Here is a 24,501-nt window from a genome sequence, read left to right on the forward strand (position 1 = left end):
ATCAAAATGTGAAAAAAGTGAAGGGGTGTGAATACTTTATAGAGGCACTGTATGTAGCATTGCACCGAGCCCGAGCCTGAGCCTATCATCGGCCCAAGTCACACCTCTAAATGCAGTTAGCACCAATGATGCTTTGTTATTGTTATAGCGAAGCAAGCACCTTGTGTTCAAAGCTTGTTAGGTAATCAAACACTTTGTGCCCGACTTCATTACAAGCTCGGTGCTCTCCGAATGGCCAAGTTTGAGTCCGTCTCGTCAGTGTTGAGCCATGTGCAGATGTATATGGGACTCTGGATCTTGAATTTGTGGTCTCTTCATCTGAGTGCTTGAGGTAAGGAGTCTAATAGAGTTGATTATAAACAAGCATTTATAATTATTCTAGTAAATCATATAAAACCCCAAGTCATTTCTGAGAAGTGGTTTAGGTTATGGTACTTTATTTTAGCCTTATTACTAATTACCTCCGTCATCAAAGGTGATGGAGGTTATGTTTTCACCCCTGTCTGTCTGTCTGTCTGTTTGCTTGTCTGTTCGTTTGTGAACAAAATATCTCAAAAAGTTGTGGACGGATTCGGACGAAATTTGGCCGAGCTGTAGCGTATGTGACAACGAAATTTGGCCGAGCTGTAGCGTATGTGACAACGAAATTTGGCCGAGCTGTAGCGTATGTGACAACGAAATTTGGCCGAGCTGTAGCGTATGTGACAACGAGATTTGGCCGAGATGTAGCGTATGTGACAACGAGATTTGGCCGAGCTGTAGCGTATGTGACAACGAGATTTGGCCGAGATGTAGCGTATGTGAGAAGGACAAAATGATTCAATTTTTCGATTTTGGTTCGAATTCAATACATTCGTTATTGTTCGAACTCAATACATTCGATTTTGGTGAAGATCCGGATTCGGATTCGGCTACTATAATTTTTTAAGTGATTCGTCACCATTGGGAGATAGGGCCAAAAACGATACATAGCAGGATATCTCAAAAAGTTATGGACGGATTTGGACGAAACTTGGAGGAGAGATTGTGTGTGTGACAAGGATGAATCGATTCGATTTTGGTGAAGATCTGAATATGGATTCCGATATGAGAATTATTTAATTTTTAAGTGATTCTTCACCATTGAGAGATCGGTCCAAAAACGATACATAGCAGGATATCTCAAAATGATGTGGATGGATTTGGACGAAATTTGGCAAAGATTGTAGCATATGTGACAAGGACGAAATGATTCGATTTTGGTGAAGACCCGGATTCGGATCCGGCTACTAGAATTTTAAAAGTGATTCTTCACCATTGGGAGATCGGGCCAAAAACGATGCATAGCAGCATATCTCAAAAAGTAGCGGACGGATTCGGACGAAACTTGGTGGACCGGTTGGGTGTGAGACAATGACGATTTGATTTTGATGAAAATCTGAATATGGATGTGGATGAGAAATATTTAATTTTTAAATGATTCTTCACCATTGAGAGATCGGTCCAAAAACGATACATAGCAGGATATCTCAAAAAGATGTGGACAGATTCGGACGAAATTTGACAGAGATGTAGCGTATTTGACAAGGACGAAATGATTAGATTTTGGTGAAGATCCGGATTCGGATCCGGCTTACTGGAATTTTTAAAGTGATTCTTTACCAATGTGAGATAAGGCCAAAAATGATACATGGCGGGATATCTCAAAAAGTTGTGGACGGATTTGGACGAAACTTGGTGGACCGATTGTGTCTGTGACAAGTAAGAATCGATTCAATTTTGGTGAAGATCCGGATCCGGCTAGTAGAATTTTTAAAGTGATTCTTCACCTTAAGTGATATGGCCAACCAGCCTGAGGTCTCTACTGAGTGCCGTTCTAGTTTAAGACTGTGGCATAAATAATGTCATCAGGTGTCTCATTAAAATGTTTGTTTGGCACACATTGCTAATCTATATTGTAAGAGAGATGTTTGGCTGTCTGTCTGTCTGTGTGTCGCCATTTTCTCAGAGATGGCCTAACGGATCTTCATCAAACTTTTAGAGATTCAACAGTGAGTGTCGGGGAGTGGTTCAGACCAAAAGTAACATTTTTGAAAATATATTTTGGATTTTTTAAAATCGCTCTTTCGTGTCACATCCCTGGTGTTGGCTTAGCGGTTAGGGTGCCGGCTTGGGATCCTATGGATTTTTAAAAATCGCTTTTTCGTGTCACATCCCTGGTGTTGGCTTAGCGGTTAGGGTGCTGGCTTGGGATCCTAGGATCCTGGGTTCGAATCCCGGTCGATTGCTGAATTAACGCCAGTGGGGTTGACTCAGCCTGTCATCCTTCTGAGGTCGGCAAATTGAGTACCAGCTTGCTGGGATGAATGATCACGGTGTGTACCCCAGTTTAGAATAGGTACACTGTATCCCTGCGCATCGTAAAAGCGTGACCAAGGGTTGGCGCCAGGAAGGGCATCTGGCCATAAAAACATGGCCTCAAACAGGGAACCATGATTGTCATGGGGCCCGCAAGAGGGCCCGCAAGGCTAACCCCCGCTCTAGCGGGGAAAATGGCCTTAAAACGATCATTCATTCATTCATTTGCTCTATCGTGCCTAAGCCTTTGTCGCCATGTGAAAAATAATATGAAATGAGCCCCAACCCCATTTCTTCTTGGGTATATGGAAGTGTGTTAGGCCCACACCAAAAAAATATAGAAAAACAACAAAATTTGATTTCTTCAAAATGCCAACAGGATTAGAACAGCACGAGTGTGCTCATAAAAGTTCATGATGACATAAAATGCCCATAATGATGTTGTCAAAACGAGTTTTTTCTTATGAATTTCTCGCAATAATTTTAACTCAAAAGTTCCACATAATTCTGCTTCGCTTCCAACAATTTAATTGAACAATCATCCTTATAAAACTCATGAGCGGAATAATAAATAAATTAATCTTTATATTAAAAAAAGTGAAGAAACAAAATGAAGACAAAACAAGGGGAAGTCCTGACAACGAATGAAAAATACAATTAAAAGAAATGATTTTATGTGCAGGGAAAAAAAATAAATGGGAAAGCTTGGAAATTCAATGATGAAACTCAATTTGCATTGGGAAAAGTCCTGAAATAAGGAATGCTGTTCCAACATGACATTATTAGTCCCCTACCGGTGTGCACCGGAGGGGACTATAGGTTTGTACTCCGTCCCTCCGTCAGTCCATCCGTCCGTCAGTCCGTCACGCAAAGAACAGTTTTCCGGACTTTTTTTCTAAACTCTTAACGCTAATGATTTCAAACTTGGCACATGGTTTCCTCATGATAAGTTACAGGTCAAGTTCGAACTTCACGACGTTTCGATCATTTTTGACAACGTTATGGCACTTTGAACTTTGGTAATTCTGATAATTCTGATGATCCTTAACTCAGTGCCATTTAAAGTTTTAATTTCCTTTAAAAACCATTTTCTCTGCAATAATAGGGCCGATTGAGATAAAATTTTCACCATAGGAGGGACTCGGTCTGTAGAATATTTTAATGGTGAATACGACGTCACAGGTCACGTGGTTCAGCCGCCATATTGTTTTTCGTGAAAACACGAAAACCCCTTTTTCTCTGCAACGGCTGAACATATCGAGGCCAAACTTTGCAGGCAGAATCGCATACCCATGACGAACAAAAAAGTCAGCGAGCATGACGTCATGCGTCACATGGTTTCAGAGTTATGACGTTTTAAAGCATGAACCTTTAAAACCGAGCCCCTCCCTCATTTTTGATCCAAACGAGGGGAAACTTCACAGATCTGTTCCGCATGTCAGTCTACTAAAATGTCCTTTTGGAATTTGCGATAGGGCATGTAATGTGGTTTGGCAGATATCGTTAATTAAACGAAAATATTTAAAAAATGGATATCTCTTGAATCGCTTTATTGATCGACGTGAAACTTCATACTATAGTAGGCGTCATGAAGAGTAACAAGTGTGCACAATTTCAAGATGATTGGATGTACGGTCTGGAAGCTAGAAGTTGTTATTGCGTGAAGAAGAAGAGGCGTCAAGTGTGCAGATTTAATTATTTATCACATGTACAGACTGAAAGCATCGTTGGACACGACCTGTCGCGGTCATTTTAACCTCAAATAAAATTCTAATTTAAGATTTGTCAATAGTTGAGGTATATTAACAAACGAATAAAACAGATTTGGTAAAATTCTGACTTTTTAAACTCGATCGCATTTGACAGAGTTGTGACAAGATGAGGAAGAAGAAACCTCGCATTGGCTTCTCCAATGTGCCATAAAAAATGGATATCTCTTGAATCGCTAGTACCTCAGACCGTGAGTTGGTAATAATTTATATAATTCACACAGTGCAATACGTGCAGGCCGCTCCACGGAGCGACCTTACGGGCTTATCAACGAGGCGAGGCGTGACACACATGTGTCTCAGCGTACCTCAGATGAAGTTCGAAAACCAGCATCAACCGTGCATAAATTTGCATATTCGATCATTTTTGACAAAGTTGTGGCACTTTGAACTTTGGTAGGGGACATGTATTGCAGCGCAATACTCAGAATGCTTGTTTATATAGAGATGTATCACACAAGATGAACAGATACATTTGATCACCCAAACAGTGTATACCTTCAGCATTATCTTCCGATACCCTCTGACATTTTGATGAGCATGGATTCGGAGCATCCATGGATGACGCAAGGTGTACTTCTCATGATGATAGTTTAACAGACTCCTTTCACACTCTCCTTTATCTATCAACACTTCTTTTTGTTTTTACCTTTTTGAAGATGGATGGAGGTTATGTTCTGTCGGTCTGTCGGTCTTGTCTGTCGGTCCGTGAGCAGGATATCTCAAACAGTTGTGGACGGATTCTAACAAAACTTGGTGGACAGGTTAGGCGTGTGACAAGGAAGACTTAATTCAATTTTGGTAAAGATTCAGGTTTCAGATCAGATCATTTCAGATCATTTCAGATCATTCAGGTAAAGATTCGAATCCAGATCAGGGAATTTAAAATAAATTTTTTAAGTGATTCTTCATCATTGAAAGATGTGGCCGAAAAGGATATATAACATGATATCTCAAAGAGTTATGGACGAGTTATGACAAAACTTGGTGGATGAGTTGGTGAGGCGACAAGAACAAGCGGATTCGATTTTGGTTCTGATCCGAATCCAGATCCGGCCTATCAGTGGGATACAAAACGTAAACCGTTCAGCCTGGCGGAGGTATGCGCTCCACCGATGCCCGTCTAGTTTGTTTCTCTTTTTATTTTCTCCCTCTACCACCTGTGCACACATTACAAATAGATGGGCACACCTGTGCCACATTCATAGCATGAACCAACATTTTCAAATTTCACAGTAAAAAAAAACAACATTTCGTTAATCAGTTTAGTTACATATTATATATGTTTTAGTTACATAATTTGAGGCTTAAGGAAGAAGTTGAAATCTGGGAGGAAGAGGACATTGTAGACAGATCTCATACAAGAAGTGCTTCTCAAAGGAGCTTGTTTTGTCTAATAATTCTTCACCTTTCCCCCTGATTGGGGTTTATTTATATTTTTAGTGCATTGTAAATATATTTCTCAACCAACAGAAATTACCGAGAAATCCATTAATATTCAGTCTTTTTAATATTCCTTTCTGCAGAAGTACAGTATTAAGTAAATAATATTGACAATGGTCATATTTGGAAATCCGCACTCTTTTACATATGAGCTTGGTTTCTATTTCATGCATGTCACTTATTACCAGTACTTCCAGTTGAGTAAAGCTGGGGCCTTTTTGTGTTCCTTGCAAGGATAATGTTGCAAAGAACACAATGAACTTTCAAAATATATCCATTGTTATCGAATAAGGCTTGGAATTTTCAAAAGGCGGCAAATCTTTTTATCTCATGCGCACTTTTAGTTTAACACAACAAATTCATATCAAAAGATTACCAATTTCTTTCTCCTAACAAATACAAATTTTCCTTTGGAACCAATCCCGACTTCTTTCCTGGAAGTCCTAGCAATGTCCATGTGTTTCATACCTCTCCCACCCCCCACCCCCTACAATGCCTCATCCGCCCAAGCCCTCTCCCTCCCACAGATCTCCCGATGTCCCTGCTCTCAAATGTTGTAATTGTGTGCTTCCCTCTCTTCCCTCATCTTGCCTCCCGCTCCCTTTATCTTATGTTTTATATGTCAGTTTGTCTTTTTGTGATTAATGTTAGCTCTTACACGAGCCTCGATCTTGTAGAGAGAGAAAAAAATCCTAGGTCTGTTCAATCTCAATCTTTCCTCCAGAGCCTCAATATGGACGATCACTCCGTCAGGTCGCCCCCCTTCATACTCATGATCTTTTCTATCCTCATTAACCCTTCCCAAGCACCCCATTTCCTTTCCTGGTTGTTGTGTTTTCTTCCCTCTCGCCACATCCACATTTCCACGATATGTTCCATTGCCGTGTCATCTCTAGTCTTCCCCTCCTCTTCTTTCATCCCCTTTCTTGCTGTGTTTGAGCTTTTATCCGGCTTCTTCACCCCCTTGCGTCCTCCTTCAAATCCCCTTGCCCTCATTCATTCTTCTTCCAAGTATCCCTGGATTATGTCCCTCTACCCTGCTGTTGATTGTTTCCCCGCTACATTCTGTGTTCTATGCATTCTATTATGTTATGCACCGCTCTGTTCTTGTGCTCCGGCTCTTTCATGAGCCTCGACTGTTTTTGCAAATAACATTAAGAGGTAGAACATGGAATGTAGCAAACACAACAGAACAAGGAGAACATAATGGAAATGGGGTGGGTGGAGGAGAGGGGATACCGACAGCAGGGTAGAGAGATACAATAAAGAGAACCTTGGATGAAGAACTGGCATGAGGAAGAGTAAGATAAAGTGTTGGGGTGAACGATGCATGGGATGAATAAGCTGGATACCAGCTCAAACATACTAAGAGGTGGAAGGAACAACTGGGAATGAAACAGAAATGGAACAAAAAACCAAAAAGAAGGACAGGGGGAAAAAAACCACAATTACTTGGGAAGGAAGGGATGGACTAGGGGAGGGTTAATGAAGGTAGAAAAGATAATGCGGATGGATGGGGAATGACTGGATGTTGTGGTGAACAGCTGTCTTTAAGTCCTAGAGGGAAGCATGCGATTGAACAGATTGAGGAAGTTGTTTCCACAAGTGAGAGAAAACAGGAATACTTTAGTGAAGGTGAGCAGTGAGCCTGTATTTTGGGAGTTTACCACAAATGTGTTACTGGCAGATCATTTACATCCTGCAGAAACCTGGGGGCTGGGGGGGGGGGGGGGGTGGCAGAGAAAAGAAAACGCAGAGTGCAAGAGCAAAAAAAGATGTGGTACAAACCAGAGGCCACCAACCTGTATTCAATGTAGTAACAGGCCCAGAGACTCAGCTTCACCTCCAGAGATTCCGATGATTTTGAGGGCCTTGGAAGTGCAAGGCATGATCGGCCAGGGCACCAGCCCAGATTGGAGAGCAGTCACATCGCAGACAGGTTGGTCGCCTCTCCGTCTTCTCCTTGCTGCTATGTTATTTGGGTGAATTCTGAGGAAGGCTTCTTGATGAGTTTCTGGAAAGCAGCAGAATGTTCTCTGTTCTATGTGTTCTGCATGGGAGAGTCCTAAGCTTTGTGCAATGAACGTGTGTTTCAGGGAGAGCCAGTGTGGTTCAAAAACCTCTGTGGGCCTGCTCTTCCAGCTGTGGTGGAACATCTCAACTCAGGTGGACATCCCACGTTAGTCCTTTGCCTGAATGACAAAAAGGTAAATGGTATAACTCAGCAATTATGTTTTAAAGTTGATGAAATTAACTTTTTTGACATTTCAACTTATCTCACAAATTCTCCGTTTTTCGAAAATCTGCTGAACTTAGATGTTGGTTGGAAACAGATTTTAATTTTGGAACATATTTCTATTCGTGGAACAGAAAGATTAATTAGTGGAAGAAGATAAGAGGTTGTTACATTTCTTTTGTATAAATGAATGCTTCGCCTCACGAATAACACGTTTGCAATGATTTCTAGCAGATATGAAAGCTGAATGTGAGTCGGAGGAAGAAGAGTTTTTCCATGTCGGATATGCTAGTGAGGGCCCTTAGGGATATTTTGGTTCAAATTCTTCCAAAAGCATCAAATTTGGCGCAGATGTTGCCCATGCCATACTCTTTCGATATTTGACGGGCGCCAAGGGCGGTATGATCCGGGGACCATACCGGTCCATCCCGTCATGTCACCTGACCTATGACGTCATAATTAGGATATGCATCCAATCACATGGCGTACTATAAGTGGTCAAAGTTCAAAATGAATCGATCGAAAAATGAAGGCATGGATCCATTTTTAAGGTTTTCATAAAATCCAATATGGCCGCCAGGTCAAATGACCTATGACGTCATATTTATGACATGTATACAATCATGTATACATGAACCCGGATCATGATCGCACAAAAATTAAACACAAGGATATGGCATACAGTTCATAAAACATCAAAATCCGTACCTTTGTAATTAGACTGATGAACTGCATATGCCTGAAAATTAGGAAATAGACATGTAAATATTTCCTCTAATTGTCAAAAATAAGGTCAGAGTTCGATTACCCAACCCAGAAACATAAAATGGTGAACCTCGCTTAAATCTTGACAAAAAACTCAAAAACCGACATGTTTGACTCAAAAAATGACCTTTAAGATGACCTTGAGGGTTGACCTTGACCTCGAATCATCAAAATAACATCATCATTGGATTCCTCGACCTCGAAAACCCCTGAAAAGTGGTATCATACATGATTCCAACCCTCTTGGTTATTTAACTGATTTTCCTCTAATCCGGGTGGCGGCCATTTAGTATTTCGCCAATATGGTCCCCCCGGGGGGGGGGGGGGCGCCCGTCTTGGCGCCCGTCAAAAATCGAAAGAGTATGGCATGGGCAACATCTGGGCCAAATTTGGTGCTTTTGGAAGAATTTGAACCAAACGGCCCCAAAATATCCCTAAGGGCCCTGACTATGCCACATCCCTTGCACGAATGGCCGCAGAGCAGGAATTATTGAACCAAGAGTTGGTAGGAGAGATAGACGTGAAAGAGGAGAGGATATAAGCCTCCATTCCTGCAAAAATAACTTCAGCTATTCGTTCAGCACAGATGGAGGCATCGCCCGAGGAGAGGCAGTCGTCTTTCCAGGGAAAATCAGAAAAGAAGTTTCGTAAACCAGTCAAGTCAGCGCTATTGAAATGCCAGTACTGGTGTTTAGTCGGAGCAGTCGGAGGAGAAGGAGTGGTGATAAGTAAAGTGATGTTCACAAGATTGTGGTCAGGAGAACCAGTTGGAGGTGAAATTGTGTAGTTGTAACGCAACGGATTGGAGGTAAAGAACAAATCCAAAGTATTGGTGGAGTGGTCATGACGATCTGGGGTATGTGTAGGTTGGGTAATCATAATTTGTTCCAAATCATTGAGAATGGAAAATGTAAGATCTTCAACTCCCTCAACATCCTTGTGGGAAGATTTCAACCACTCCCTGTGGTGTACATTGAAGTCTCCTAAATAGAAGGATATGTGAATAGTTTGAAAACTGAAAACACAAATAAAATATTCTAAAGTGGTGAACAAACTCAAAGGAGATTGCCAAGTTATGTCCATTAATTTTAAATTATTTAAAACTTATAACTGCTGGTTGATTGGACTTCCACAGAAAATTAAAGGTATGATAAAGTGCATCTCCAATGATTAAACTTGATCATCATGATTGGCTAAGATAAAGAAAGTACAGGTATCTAAAGAAGTATTAACAACTAGCCGAAACCCGTGGAACATCCACGGAAGGGAGGATGTGGTGTATGGATAGAGTGTACCATTATAGATGGCATAGGGGATTTCCTTGTCCGAGTAAGAGTTAGGAAGAAAGATGAGAATGAAGAGTGCGTATATGAACAACGTATTTATTGCAATCTACTTAAATGACAACGCTACGATATACTTCTGAAAAATGAATGGATTCGTAATAGGAATCGGCATAGCACCACTCTGGGATTGTCCACTCAGTGGACGGCTTGCTGTCGCCTTCGCCTGTCCAATCAGCGGACGGCTTGCTTCGCCTTCGCCCAGCAGACGCCAATACGATGGCGTCATAAGATGGCGTCGTATCGGCAGTTAATCGGATGCTTTTGGGCCCCAACGTCGGCTAATTCAGATTTTTCGAGTATGCCTGTACGTGATAAACAAAGAGCGCGGTTCGTAGATCGTAAATCCATTAGTGCTGTGGGCATCGGGTCACTGGGTGCGGCGTAAAAGGGATAACAAAGTCGAGTCCTTACGCTATTATTATATAGACTAGCAGAAGTACCCGGCATTGCCGGGCGGGGGAGGGGAAGGGAGGGGGAAGGGGAGGGGAGGGGAACGTGGGGGGAGGGGAGGAGAGGGGGAGAGTGGAGGAGAGGGGGGGGAAGTACCCGGAATTCCGTGTATAAACGTGAGGGAGAAGAGGGGGGAGGGGGAGGAACATCACGTGATCGCGTCACGAACATCATTCATGATCACGTCATCACGTGATCGTGATCGTCATCAATGAGCGCGAATGAGCGAATCAGCGCGCTGCTCTGCCACTGGTTCAGATTCCGTGTATAATATTCCTCGCTGAAAAAAAATCTATGTGAAACATGCTACTATCTATGCTAAATCATGCTAAATCATGCTAAATGCTAATCATGCTAAAATCGATGCTACTTGCTGTGAGTTTATGGCGGCAAGGAACATCACGTGATCGTGTCACAAACATCATTCGTGATCACGTCATCACGTGATCGTGATCGTCATCAATGAGCGCGAATGAGCGAATCAGCGCGCTGCTCTGCCACCGATTCAGATTACGTGTATAATATTCCTCGCTGAAAAAAAATATGGATCTAAAGATGAAAGGAAAAAAAACCTATGTGGTGTGAATGGCAATGTTCCTCGCTGAAATGTGAAAAAACGCAATCGCTTTTCGCTCTGAAATACGTGCGAACGCGTAACTGAGTTAATGGCGGCAAAGAACATCACGTGATCGCTCTGAGCGAATCAGCGCGCTGCTCTGCCACCGGTCAGATTCCGTGCATAATATTCCTCGCTGAAATGCGCTGAGGTAAAAATATGGTAAAAAAATATTATGAAATATTTTTTTTTAGGTCGGCCATGTTCTTCCCAGGCTCAATGGCCATGTCTGTGCCAAATATCAAGTACGTGAGCCTCTCCGTTTAGGAGTCTATCGGTAACATTACACACACACACACACACACACACACACACACACACACACACACACACACACACAAACTGTGTTTTATATATATAGATGGAGTTAATGTCCTGTGCCTGGGATTTTAAAGACAACGTGCTTCAAACACATAATACATGATAAATCAATATTGAATCAATCATGATTCAATAATGAATAATTGATTAAATTATTAATTAAATAAAATAAGTATTATTATTGATAATAATTAATTAATAATTCTTTTAATAATTAAATAATAATTAATTGTTATTATTATTAATTATTAATTATTAATAATTAATTATTATTAATTATTAATTATTGATTAAATAATAATTGATAATCATGATTGGCTAAGATAAAGAAAGTACAAGTATCTAAAGAAGCATTAACAATGGAGTTAATGTCCTGTGCCTGGGATTTTAAAGACAACGTGCTTCAAACACATAATACTTGATAAATCAATATTGAATCAATCATGATTCAATAATTAATAATTGATAAAATTATTAATTAAATAAAATAAGTATTATTATTGATAATAATTAATTAATAATTATTTTAATAATCAAATAATTATTAGTTATTATTATTATTAATTATTAATAATTAATAATTAATAATTATTAATTATTAATTATTGATTAAATAATAATTGATAATCATGATTGGCTAAGATAAAGAAAGTACAGGTATCTAAAGAAGCATTAACAATGGAGTTAATGTCCTGTGCCTGGGATTTTAAAGACAACGTGCTTCAAACACATAATACATGATAAATAAATACATAATGCATATGGAGAAGCTTGAATTTTAATCGTTATGTAAGGGATTTCTTTGCCTGGCAGGGCATGCATTGCATCCATCCATGTGTCCTTCCTTGGATGGATGTTAAACTGGGTAACCCTTCTGGCCTTCTGCTGATATTCGCTGGGGGACATTTAAGATCCCACACTGCCTTTCGAAAAGAGTAGGCCATTGTGTGATGGGACCCTCCCTATTCGTGCATTTCAAATTCCTGCTGGAATGTGCATGGGCACTGCAGCGATGGTACAATTGTGCATTAGTAATGACGCAACAAAAGCATTGTGTCATAAAGTGCACCATCCTTTAGAGAGGACATTATAATCTGCCTTTCCCATATATATAGCATTCACTGCAGCGATGGTACAATTGTGCATCAGTAATGACGCAACAAAAGCATTTTATCATAAAGTACACCATCTTTTAGAGAGGACATTATAATCTGCCTTTCCCATATATATAGCATTCACTGCAGCGATGGTACAATTGTGCATCAGTAATGACGCAACAAAAGCATTGTATCATAAAGTACACCATCTTTTAGAGAGGACATTATAATCTGCCTTTCCCATATAGCATTCATTTGTGGACATTAATAGACAAAGCACCGAAATGAAAAGAATGAGCCGTTGTATGCCACAGCAGCCTTGGCCAAGTTAAAAAAAATTGCTTGGCATCACCCACGAGGTGGTATCGCCCATATTCATGCAATGATGGTGAAATGTCATTGTGATCAAACAGGTTAAATGACAAACAAGTACAGATCCATTCAAAGTACCCCCATGCCCAAAACAAACAAACATATCGTCCGGTGCGCGACGTTGCTGGGGCACCTTCGGCGAGCGCATGGAGACGGTATTGAGAGGGAGAGGTGTACAATAATTATTGATTGATTGATTGATTAATTAATGGATTAATTGAAATAAATAAATAATAATCGTAAAATAATTAATTTCTTAATCATTTGGCTAATTAGCATACCTAAACCAGCACTGTTTCATATGAATCTGTAACTTTTTGAAAATTAATCAAATAAGTAAGTAATAAAAAAATCAATTAATTGATTAATCAATGAATCAAAAATACCCTTTACAGCCAAATCACTTGGTCATTGTCATGGCCAAATATCAGCTTCCTAACTCAAAAGATGCCTGAGATATTGCCCAGATGAGAAAGAAAATAAATAAGTACTTAATAATTCGATAATAATTAAATAATTAATCAATTCCTTGATTAATAAAAAAATTAAAAACATCGTTTCTGCCAAAGCAGGTGCTCAGTATTGTGCCAACATTTCAGCTTCCTAGCTCAAAGGATGGCTGAGATATTGCCCGGACAAACAAGAAAACAAACAAACAAGAAGACGTTATGCAGAGCACGATACTTGCAAAATCAACCCCCCCCCCCCCCTCCAAAGGATACCATTGATCCATCAAATTGTCCATTTCATCCAGATTAAAATTGACGATCTCGATCAAAGCTTGGGTTAATAGGATGAAAAGTGACTATTTTTGAAATGAAAATTGATGATTTTAGAAGTATCACCTTGAATTGACCTTTGACCACAAAAACAGTTGGTTTTCCAATTCAGTGAGGCGCTATGCAAATGCTGTTAAATTTTCAATTCAATTGAATGAAAATTTATGATTTTTCAAATGAAAATTGATGATTTGGAAGTTTGACCTTGAGTTGACCTTTTGACCTCAAAAATAGTTGGTTTCCCTATTTAGTGGATCAATGTGCAAATGCTGTTCAATTTTTCAATTTAATCGGATGAAAATTGACGGTTTTTCATATGAAAATTGCTGATTTTAGAAGTTTACCCTTTGGTTGACCTTTGACCTTTTGACCTCAAAAATAGTTGGTTTCCCAATTCACTGAGGCGCTATGCAAATTTTGTTAAATTTTCAAGTCAATCGGATGAAAATTGACGGTTTTTCAGATGAAAATTCATGATTTTGGAAGTTTGACCTTGAGTTGACCTTTGACCTCAAAAATAGTACGTTTCCCAATTCAGTGACTCAATATACAAACGCTTTTCAATTTTTAAGTCAATCCGATTTAAAATGGCGATTTTAGAAATTTGACCTCCAGATGACCTTTGACCTTTGACCTTAAAACCAATAAGCTTCTCAATTGTGATGACTTTTACAACTTGGTGAAGTTTCATGATGATTGGTTTAGAATTGTGACCTGTAGGCGAATGAAAAACAAAGAAAGAATAACAAATGCAACCAATATACTTGAAAAATCTTCAATTTTGCAAGTAACAAGAAAGAAAGAAACCGGAGTGAAAACTGAGTACTCCCTTTCGGCGCGCGTCGGGGGCCCGGCAATGACGTCATGCAGCGCCTGGAAATGGAATAGGAAAGGAGCGGTGTACAACAAGACAATGTCACAAATTTTTTTGTTTACACTAAAAATTTGGAAGTTTCTTTCCACTAAAAATTAGTATTCTAGCTGTCTCTTCATTTTCCAAATTCACAAACATTCAGAAACCGCTGTCTCTAGATAAAATCATTGTGCTGTATTCTTACACCAAGGTGATCATTAGGTACCTGGCTTAGCATGTTGTTAGCCACTGCATTTTGGACTGGGATTAAATTCTGAATCAGCCACTTATTTGATATTTTATTGAGGTGCAGCTTTGTGCAGCTGATGCCATACCCTTGCATATTTGGGCAGGAAGTTGGAATTTGGCCAAGGTGCCCGGTAAAAAATTCTCAAATGTCCTTCCGGGTGGACGACGCACACACTGCTATGTCCACCTGCCAGTGAAACGTCAAGGTGACAGTTAAATATTGACAGTTAAATATCTGGGCTGAGATTCAAACCTAGGCCAGACAGCTCAGAGGTGAGTGAGTGTGTGTACACTTAGGGTATCCTGCCAGCCCGGCTTGACATGAAAAGTCATCATACTAAAATATGCAATTTGGTGTCTGTCTGTCTGACTGATTTTTTGGACCGAGATACATTCAGTCATTATCTAATCACAACCAAACGTGACAGGAGTACCAAGGGTCACACGATGGAGGTTATAGCGATTTAACTTCCCCTTCTCCCTGAGGGGGGTTTCCCCACCAAGAGGATTGTGTGTTGAGGTGTATATCTGTGTAAAGATAGCTTTATCGTGGCGTTTTTCCAAGGCCGCTTCTAATAACAAAAGCAATAGCAACACTAAATATAATAGCATAATATTCATGTTATTACAAAACAATATTAATACTAATAATATCCAACCTCCACAAGGTGTTTCCTCCTTGAACAAACGCCGTGTTAACGTGTATAAACAGCTTATTGTACCGTTTTCATGGGAGCAACGGCCTCTAGCAGAGGTAAAAAATATTATAAACCACAAACACATATGATTACCTTTTGAAACAGTCGCTAATACTGTCTAACACTTAACTGAAAGAAATTTGGAGGAATCCCGACATGTGTGAGGCAATCTATGCTTATCGCATCCACCACAGACGAACAGCCCTGAGCGTAGATCTACGGTAACCTATATATCTCACAGAGGATAACCTTCCTGATAATTACATGACCTTTCCTGCCGCTTCCATAGGTAGTGCATATACTAGTTCAAAGTAATTAATTAAAGTTTTTTTTCTTTTTTTTTACATTGTCCTAAGACCCAAGACAACCATTTTCACCATTTCGATTTTGAAATATATATTTCCACTCATTTATCTCATTTTTTATTTATCTATTTATTATATTTATTTATTTATTTATTTTGTGTCCACTTATTTTTAACGAAACAATGTAACTTTTATTTTTGACATTTTTAGCCCAATTTTATTTTGGTCACCAACCCAATGTACATTTTAAACCCCAAAAACTAGATGAGTTTTTACCATTACCACAATGACTATCTTTGAGCTTCCAGCAAATTAATGTTTCGATATCAATATATTTTTTTGAATTGTATGTTTTCATTTATTTTCCTGAGGTTATCAAATTTGATTAATTTTGAAAGGCGTTCAAACAACAAGTTTGTCGATTAATATTGTCTTCAAGAGGTTATCCAATATTGGAATTTAATTTCGGTTCTTGCTTTGCTTGCTAGCCTCACCACTCGGGCATTCTATTATTCATGCGGAGGGACAATCAGAGAGATCAAGTTACGAGGAAAAGCATTTGAGAGTGTATGTTCAAGGAGTCGGGAGAATGAGCAAGGCCTTGCATCAAATGCTGCCGAGTAGCCTTTGAGAAGGAATTTTACATAGCTAAAAAAAATCGTCTCCTAAGCAAAAAAGTATTCACATATCTCAGAGAGAGATTCGCTAACTTCTCTGGACACCGTTCATCATTTTGGACTGGAATATCCTTGCCGTTGTTGGGCAGTTGCATTGAAGTTTGATACTTTGGTGACTACGTGACTTAGCAATCGCCTCGACCTTGTGGATCGGAAATGAGAACAAGACAAACTTCTTGCTGCTGGTTTGGATCTGTTGTTGCGTTTGAGCCACGCAGCTTGGGATCAATTGGAATTGGAATATTTTTCGAAATGTCTTTGGATGCAATTCAGTTTACCTTCTGCTGCAAATAATAAGTGCCTTCTTAATGCAAGTGCTGCCGGTCAACAAAGGTATGGTGCAGTGACTTCTTGAAGGGAAAAAAAACTACTGTTTCCGTAGATGAATCAATTCTGAGAATGCCACTGGTCTCCGCAAAACGCTGCTGCTCGGTCAACGATAATGTTTTGACTTTGCCTGTCTCAAATCTATCTACTACAAGCAACTGTTAAACTTTGAGGATAGTCTTATAGAGTATTTGAATTTGAAGGTATAATCAGTTGCAACATGCCAGGGAAGGCACGTGCAAAAAAAGCCACACGGAAGAAACACATTCCATCATGTAGCAATGATTGCCAAAGAGTGAACGAAAGAAGCAAAGCTGAAAAGAAATGTGGAAAAGGAGATGCCATACCGCAGTGTAAAGGAGGACTGAAGTCAACTTCCAATAAACCAAAAAACATGGCAGAAGAATTGCCGATGGCAGGAAGAGTACCTATGGAAACAGTTGCATTGAAAAGTGGACCAAAGGGAACGCTGGCTGGACTGAAAGCAACAAGAAATTATTGTGCAGATGATCGATCAAAAGGAAATCCTCAAATGAAACAAACTGAAAGCAGATTTGAAAAGAAAGCTGTTGCTAAAGCCTCCATCGAGGAAAGTGAAGGAGATAGCAGTTCTTTAGATGAGACTGAAAAACCATCCATTCATGATCATGATGAGGATTCCGAGGGTTCCCTGATAGACACCTCAGAAGACGAGATGATTCACAAGGAACCGCTAAAGAACGAGTCCGTAGATTCAGAATCGAGCAGTCAAAGTTTTTCAGAGCAAGATGAGCCCAAGAAGGAAATGTATTCTTCTGTCACTATAAATTTCGATAAGTCTTGCGATGCAAGTGAGACGATGCAAAAGAGACAAGATGGCGCTAAGAAATCTGAAGAATACACAAAGGTTAACCCTTTACTTCGGATGTTTCGTTTCTTGACACCCTTTCAGCAAAAGGCAACGTTTAGTCCGCATAATAATAAGAATTCGGAGGAAAGTATCACAGGAGCGAAAGAGAAAACTTCAAGCAAAGTTCCTGAAAATAAGATCATGCCCCGAAGATTTGCAGCAAGAGTAGCTGCTGCCCAGGTACTGACTACCACTTGGAAGAAGGAAGACCCTGAGGAACTACAGGAAGGAACCTTGTTGGAAAGTGAAGAGGATTGTTCTCATGGTAAATACAGGCCAATAGTCAATATGGCTGCTTGTGATCAATCAGCGCAAGTTTTCAAACCCACGCAGAAAACAAAACACGATGCTGTGCAATGGAAAAAAGATGGTGTTGGGATGTTTTCTCACAAAGTGAGGACAGCGCAGCATGTGATAACAATGACAGGAGAAGAAGTATCAACTGAGGATGTCGGCGTGGGGAGAAACAAACAAGGGAAGTTCGCTTATCGAGCCAAAACAGCAGGCCTAATAGTTGGAGGCCAAACATCAGAACAACGCCAGAGAATGCAAGGCCGGCTGGCAAACAAGACTTCGGTTATGGGATTTTTGACAAATAAAGTTTCTGGGAAATCAAAAGCACACATGGATGTTGACAAGCTCTCCAGAACCCTACAAGTGATTGATCAAAAATGTTTCAAGATCTCAAAAAGGCATAATCAGTCAGCAGAAAGGGAAGAATGTGAAGAAAGGGCCATTGAAACTGAAATGGCTGAAAAGAGCTTTTGGAAGCCTCTAAAATTTACAAGTAGATTGTTTCAGAAAACAAGGCCACCTAAGACTGAGGAACACGTGACTCTGAACATGAAAAAAAACAAAAGATTAAATGAGTCCGTCTTAAATCTCTCACCTGCGGTAAGAGGACGGACGTTGGACAGTAGATCGAAACCTGAAGGATGTGAATCGGCGATGCAAATACCAGCAACAAAGCAGAAGGGTAGAGCCAGCACTCCCTGGACCAAAATGAGAGTGGGGCAGATGGGACAAAATGATGCCTCAACAGATAGAGCTCACAGGAAGAACATGGATGTAATGGTCCATTGCTTGACGAGCCGCCAACAGCACTGGATTAACAGAGAACAACATGGCAGTTCACTTGATAAGGAACAAATGGGCACTGAAAGTCGGTTTGCCGTTGTGCTCCCAAGGATGCACCAGACTATTTGTACACCGGACAAGCTACAGCCACGGCGGAAAGCCAAGGTTCCTTGCCATTGGTCTCACATGCCTGAATACAGGAGAGTTGAGCTAAACGCGTTGCAGGATGACTTTCTTCCCATTACCACGGTGACCAACTTGACTAAATGGACCATGTACCGAGACCCCAAAACATCCTGGGCTTTATCTGCTGGTGGCTTAAGGAAGCAGGAAGAAAGTTGGGAGAGAGAGGATGATCTTTATGAGAAATATTTAAACAAGAAGGTAATGTGGGATAACAAAAACCTTGAATGCATCATGCTGTGTTTTGAAATGTATTTGTTTTGTACTAGTTCATATAAGATCGTTTACTGTTGCTATTTCTGTTTTTGCTGGTGCTGCATGAGATTAGCAACTGAGACAGATAATATAACTTTTTCTACAATATAAATTTTGGATATAGCTCATAATACCACCATCATCAAATATGGCATCACAATTGGATATGCCATATGGGCATTGGTATAGGCCTCAAGCTATTGGTGTAGGCCTCAAGCTATTGGTGTAGGCTTCAAGCTATTGATGTAGGCCTCAAGTTGTTGATTAATTGTTACATTACAGACATTTGGTCCTGAAATGTTGGAAAAAGTGAAAACAGCTTCAAAATAACATCTAATACGCTAGCCACTAATTCAGGATATCTACAAGTTGATAGTTCAATGATCGACATATTGCTTTATAGGGTTAGCATATGTGCGGTTTTCCCAGACATGTCTCCTTTTCGGTCCTTAAATCTCTGTCAAGCGGGTTTTTTCGATATCTAAAAATGTCCGGGATTTTCCCATCTTTTTGCTTTTGCATTTTCAAAGGGATACATTTTAAGATTTGGGATACTTTCTTTTCCTTATTTAAATGGTTAAACCATTTTTGTACATTTTCTTAGTGATAAAATGCGGTTGTGTAATGTTTGGACTAGGACAATTTAGTACCAATCTGTACTACTCTGTCATGGCGTAATGGACATGTTCAAACATGGACTCTTGCATGTCTACTTCCTGTACAACTTCACAATGAGAGAGAGCGAGAGAGAGTCCAGTGGCGTGCTCAGTCCGCGATTCAGTGTCTTTCTTCAATGTCTCTTTTCTGAGTCCGTACCGTACATACTTGCTCGATTTTTTTCAAGAGCTCTTTATTTGATATTTGATATTTTATTTTGTTACGCCCAAACACAACACCAAAACGAAAGTGTAAATTCACTGCAGAACGAAAGACAAAATTCCCATTTCTTGAAGTGGTCGAGAAGAATTGGAACCTGGGTACTTGGTATGTATAGCTGGTACGTATGTCTCTGTGGCAAATAAAGGTGCTCTTGATTTACAATCTCAGGTGGACTCGGACAAGCAAAATATTTCAGTAATAATTCAGTATTTTGACTGGACGAATGGCGGTTTGCAGTCAAAATTAAGGGAGGTCTGGAACACACCAATGGGATTGCCAATGCGTTTGCTCAATACATAAAGGAAACTCTTGAAAAAACTGTCCTCTTTTTTGGAGTGTCCCTCGCCAGAATGACCTCTTTTTATCAGTGTCCCTCTTTGGAGTTCTTCGGAGTGTCTCTCTTTGGAGTGATCCTCTCCAGAGTGTCCTCTTTTTCAGAGTTCCCCTCTCCAGAAAGTCCTCTTTTTTTTCAGTGTCCCACTCTGGAGTGTCCTCTTTTTTCATTGTACCTCTCTGGAGGGTCCTCTTTTTCGGAGTGTCCCTCTCCTAGAAAGTAGTCCAAAAGTCCTATTACCTTGTGAATACAAAAGGTCAAGGCTGGTCAAGGCCTTCTAACCAAGTATTGACCCGCCCTCTGCTCAACATTATTGTTATACATGCTGAAAAGCTTTTATAGGCCTTGAGTGTTGGGAGGACTTATGGACATACATATGGTAATGATTTTCCCACTACCTCCTCAGTTGTACCCAGTCACAGACAGCATGGCTTTGTGGAACTGCAAATCTTTGGATGAGGTTGGAGTGGATGATATGACACAACTCACGTAAGTCAGCACCCAAATCACCACAATTTATGCCTTAGATCACAGATGCACCTGCTTACATATTGAAATGACATGCGAGAAGGTTGCCTCCTTTTTAATGAATCAGTGGGACTATTTTATCATGTTATCAAAGTTGTTATATGGAAATGTAATTATTGAGACATATAACAGGAAGGACTACTTTTGGTGTTTAGAATGCTGTGTTTGAGAGAAGGATTGGAAGGTTTTGGTTTCCAATATATTGTAAACTGAACAACAATCATGTCTGCAGGGATTTGCATGAAGGGGCAGTCCTCATGAACCTCAAGACACGCTATGACCATGGAATTATTTACGTAAGTAAATATAGGGTTGGTACACTACTTCTATCTTCAGATTTTAAAAATCTTTCTTTAGGTCATCTCATCTCGATTCACAAAGAGATGAACTTATAAAATGGGTTGTGATGTCCGGATGTCTGTCCGGCCATGCGGTCGTCCATTAACTTTTTGCTTCATCAGTTACATGGTCTGTTGGCGAATAGAAAAGTCACATAGAAAAGTCAAAGATGTTCTTCTCCAGAACCACTTAACATATCGATGCAAAACTTCAGATGTACGATTGACCAGCCATGGGGAATGTAGGTTGAATTGTTTTTCATATTCATCTTCATTGACACAATTTAGGCTGCATGTGCACAAAAGTGGTCGTTAAATATCCTAATAAAAACAATCAGTAATCGTTAAAGCTAGGGATATAATAATGGCAATGCATGTGACATAATAGGGTGTATGGATGATGCGGGTATATGGGCCATAATAGTCACGTGTTCGGTTAACGATGGTATTTTTGTTCAGAATGAGCGTGCGAGGTGAGACCATGTGCTTTTTGAGTGACAAGCTAGTTTTGTCATGTTATGATGTAAAGTGTAACATTTGATAATGGCCATAACTCATATGTATCAAGTTTCATTTCTTTCAAGTGTGTTGAGTTTCTTTTTTGATTTACTGTGGATTTCCACCAATAACTCGGTCATATTTCTTTCTCGCTTTCTGTTTCTTTCTTTCTCTCTTTCTCTCTCTCTCTCTCTTAAAGAAAGGCAATTCATTTAATGCAAGGTTTTTATTTCCATGATCCATCCGTACGTCACCGGTGGTCTACCCACGGGTAGGCTGTGCTGCTGAAGAATCTTCGTAAGATCACACTAGGTGGTTTGCCAATGCCTTTCCAGCAGTAATCAGGACAGGAATTTGTAATTTGTTCAGGATGCTGACGATACCTTAGCTACTCTCGCAATATGCATTGAGGCCTGTTTAACATCTACCAATAACATCTACCAGTCAATGCTAGAAAAAAAAATTCCCATCTTAATGTGTCATCCAGTATAGACTGCTCAATGTTGATGCAAACAAAGCCTGGCCTGAGAACCACCAGTCTGACAGTTTAATGTTGGGTCAAAAACAAAACTCAGACCAGAGAGTTCAAAGGCTGTACCACTGTACCATCCAATCAAACTAGACTAGAGAGCTCAAAGCTGTACCACTGTAGTACTGTACCACTGTACCATCCATTCAAACTATCTCCATCATATTACGAGCTGTAAAAGCAAACCCATACTCATGTATAAGCTGCTCGATTGAGCTCACCTGGAGTAAATGAAAGTTTGTCAACATATTGAATATTTAAATAATTAATATTTAAAATAATTAATAATTAAAAACATTAAACAATTGAATATTTGAGAATTTTCAACTTATTATTCATATTCTTTCGAATATATTTTACTCTGAAGTTCTTCGCTCCATCTTTCCCTTAACCTCTTGTCTGCTTTTTTTTTTCTAAACCAACAACATACAAAGTAATGTGTGTTTCAATCTCACAATATCAAAACTAACAAGTTTTCAATAGTTCATTAAATTCAGTGTTTGTATCATCATATCAGGCCACGATACATGGAATGAATGTTCGATTTCTCCCTGTCTACTTTCTTCTTGCAGACGTACATCGGCACCATTTTGATATCGGTGAACCCGTATCAGATGTTTGACCTCTACGGCACAGAAAGCGTCCTGCAATACCGTGGAAAAGATATTATCTGTAATCCTCCGTAAGTTTGAAATTTGTGGCGTAAACTGCCTTGTGATTTCCAGCAGTAAGAATCCTTAAAAAAAAAAAAAAGATGTAAAAAAGACCGTAATTTAAATATTTTTTTAAAACATTTTTAACCTTAAAAATTTTATTTCATTTTTATAGGAAATATACTGTATATATATATACTGTATATATATACACACATACACAAGTGACAGGTAACTGTTTGCAAATTGTGGCGTAAACTGCCTTGTGATCTCCAACAGTAAGAATCCTTTTTTAAAAAAAGGGAAAAAATTTTACTTACATTTTACATTTTTTTTACATTTTTTAAACTTAAAAATTGTACTTTCTTTTTATAGGAAATATACTGTATATATATATATATACAGTATATTTAAATATATATATACTGTATATATATATATATATATATATATATATATATATATACACACACACATACACAAGTGACAGGTAACTGTTTGTATGCTAGGCACCTGTTTGCTTTGGCCAATGCAGCCTGCATCAAACTCAAGGATTTCAAAGAAAATCAGTGCATCCTCATCAGGTGTGTTACATCTATGCAGAGACGGTACAGTACATAGGCCTAAAGTGACTTTCGGCAGTTAACTTGAAATACAAAGTGCTTGTTTCTGTTTGACCGATAATGGTAACCACATATGTGGTGGCAGTGGTGAAAGTGGCTCAGGAAAAACTGAGGCCACCAAGCTGATGCTGCGTTATATGGCAGCCATTGGAGGAACGCAAAACCACCACATCACCCAACCGGTAGATATTCTTGAAAAATATGAAGCATCCTTTAATATTTTACAACTTTGTAGTCGTGTTATCAACACCGAGTGGAATGAAAGTGTTAAATGCATGTTTTCTTCCATGACCAGTTATACTGAAAATTCCTTATGCTTACAGATTCTTGAGGCCTCACCTCTGCTGGAGTCATTTGGGAATGCCAAGACGATGCACAACGACAATTCTAGTCGTTTCGGTAAATATGTGGAACTCTTCCTCGAGAAGTAAGTGAATTCATTGCAATCATTTTATGCCAAATATTTATATTATATTACGACTGCAAAAAAATTATTAACCTACTCGTAATAATAATTACTATTATAGTTATTGTCATCATTGATCATGGAGCATAATGTTGTTCTGGCATGCAGTGGTGTCATTACCGGTGCCTCAACCTCACAGTACCTGTTGGAAAAGTCCAGGATTGTTTTCCAGGTATGTCAGTAGTTCCTTTTAGTACCTTATGTGACCGATGGCAAAGGGTATCAACTGGCACAGAAATGGTGGGTCCAATTGAGTAATTACATATTTGTAATTAAGTAATTAATTACAAAAAGTACATATTTGAGATAGGACAATAGGAAGTTCACCAGTAATGCCAACTAGTCAAGACAACAGGTGCGATATGACATGTATGAGCTATCTGATGATGCTGGTTTAACATTACAATGTGCTAGATATGTTTATGGGAGATAATACACAGCAAGTGAGTAAAGAAAACATCAACAAAGTTTACTCAACAACTTCACAACAATCAACAATTCACTAATAACAGGTACGCAAATGTAAATGTCTTGCAATTAAAACCATTTAATGAACAAATAAATAAAACTAGAAGGGCACTCGGTAGAGGGAAAAACTCCGCCAGGCTG

General features: G+C 39.4%; 1 protein-coding gene across 1 annotated transcript in view; it reads left to right on the top strand.

Annotated features, from left to right (window-relative positions):
• Nucleotides 1-235: 235 nt before the first annotated feature.
• Nucleotides 236-24,501, top strand: part of LOC144889353 (unconventional myosin-XV-like) — a gene marked incomplete at its 3' end in the record, with an annotated part of 35,058 nt that continues 10,792 nt past the window's right edge. Inside the window, exons 1-9 of the mRNA XM_078769548.1 lie at nucleotides 236-331; nucleotides 7,646-7,756; nucleotides 20,664-20,746; nucleotides 21,018-21,081; nucleotides 22,723-22,832; nucleotides 23,313-23,387; nucleotides 23,512-23,608; nucleotides 23,750-23,853; nucleotides 24,001-24,064. Of these exons, the coding sequence (XP_078625674.1) occupies nucleotides 20,685-20,746; nucleotides 21,018-21,081; nucleotides 22,723-22,832; nucleotides 23,313-23,387; nucleotides 23,512-23,608; nucleotides 23,750-23,853; nucleotides 24,001-24,064 (576 nt within the window). The remainder of the gene's footprint in view (nucleotides 332-7,645; nucleotides 7,757-20,663; nucleotides 20,747-21,017; nucleotides 21,082-22,722; nucleotides 22,833-23,312; nucleotides 23,388-23,511; nucleotides 23,609-23,749; nucleotides 23,854-24,000; nucleotides 24,065-24,501) is intronic.

This window comes from Myxine glutinosa, unplaced genomic scaffold, assembly GCF_964187855.1.
Source record: "Myxine glutinosa unplaced genomic scaffold, kmMyxGlut1.1 SCAFFOLD_3035, whole genome shotgun sequence".
NCBI classification, from domain to species: Eukaryota; Metazoa; Chordata; class Myxini; order Myxiniformes; family Myxinidae; genus Myxine; species Myxine glutinosa.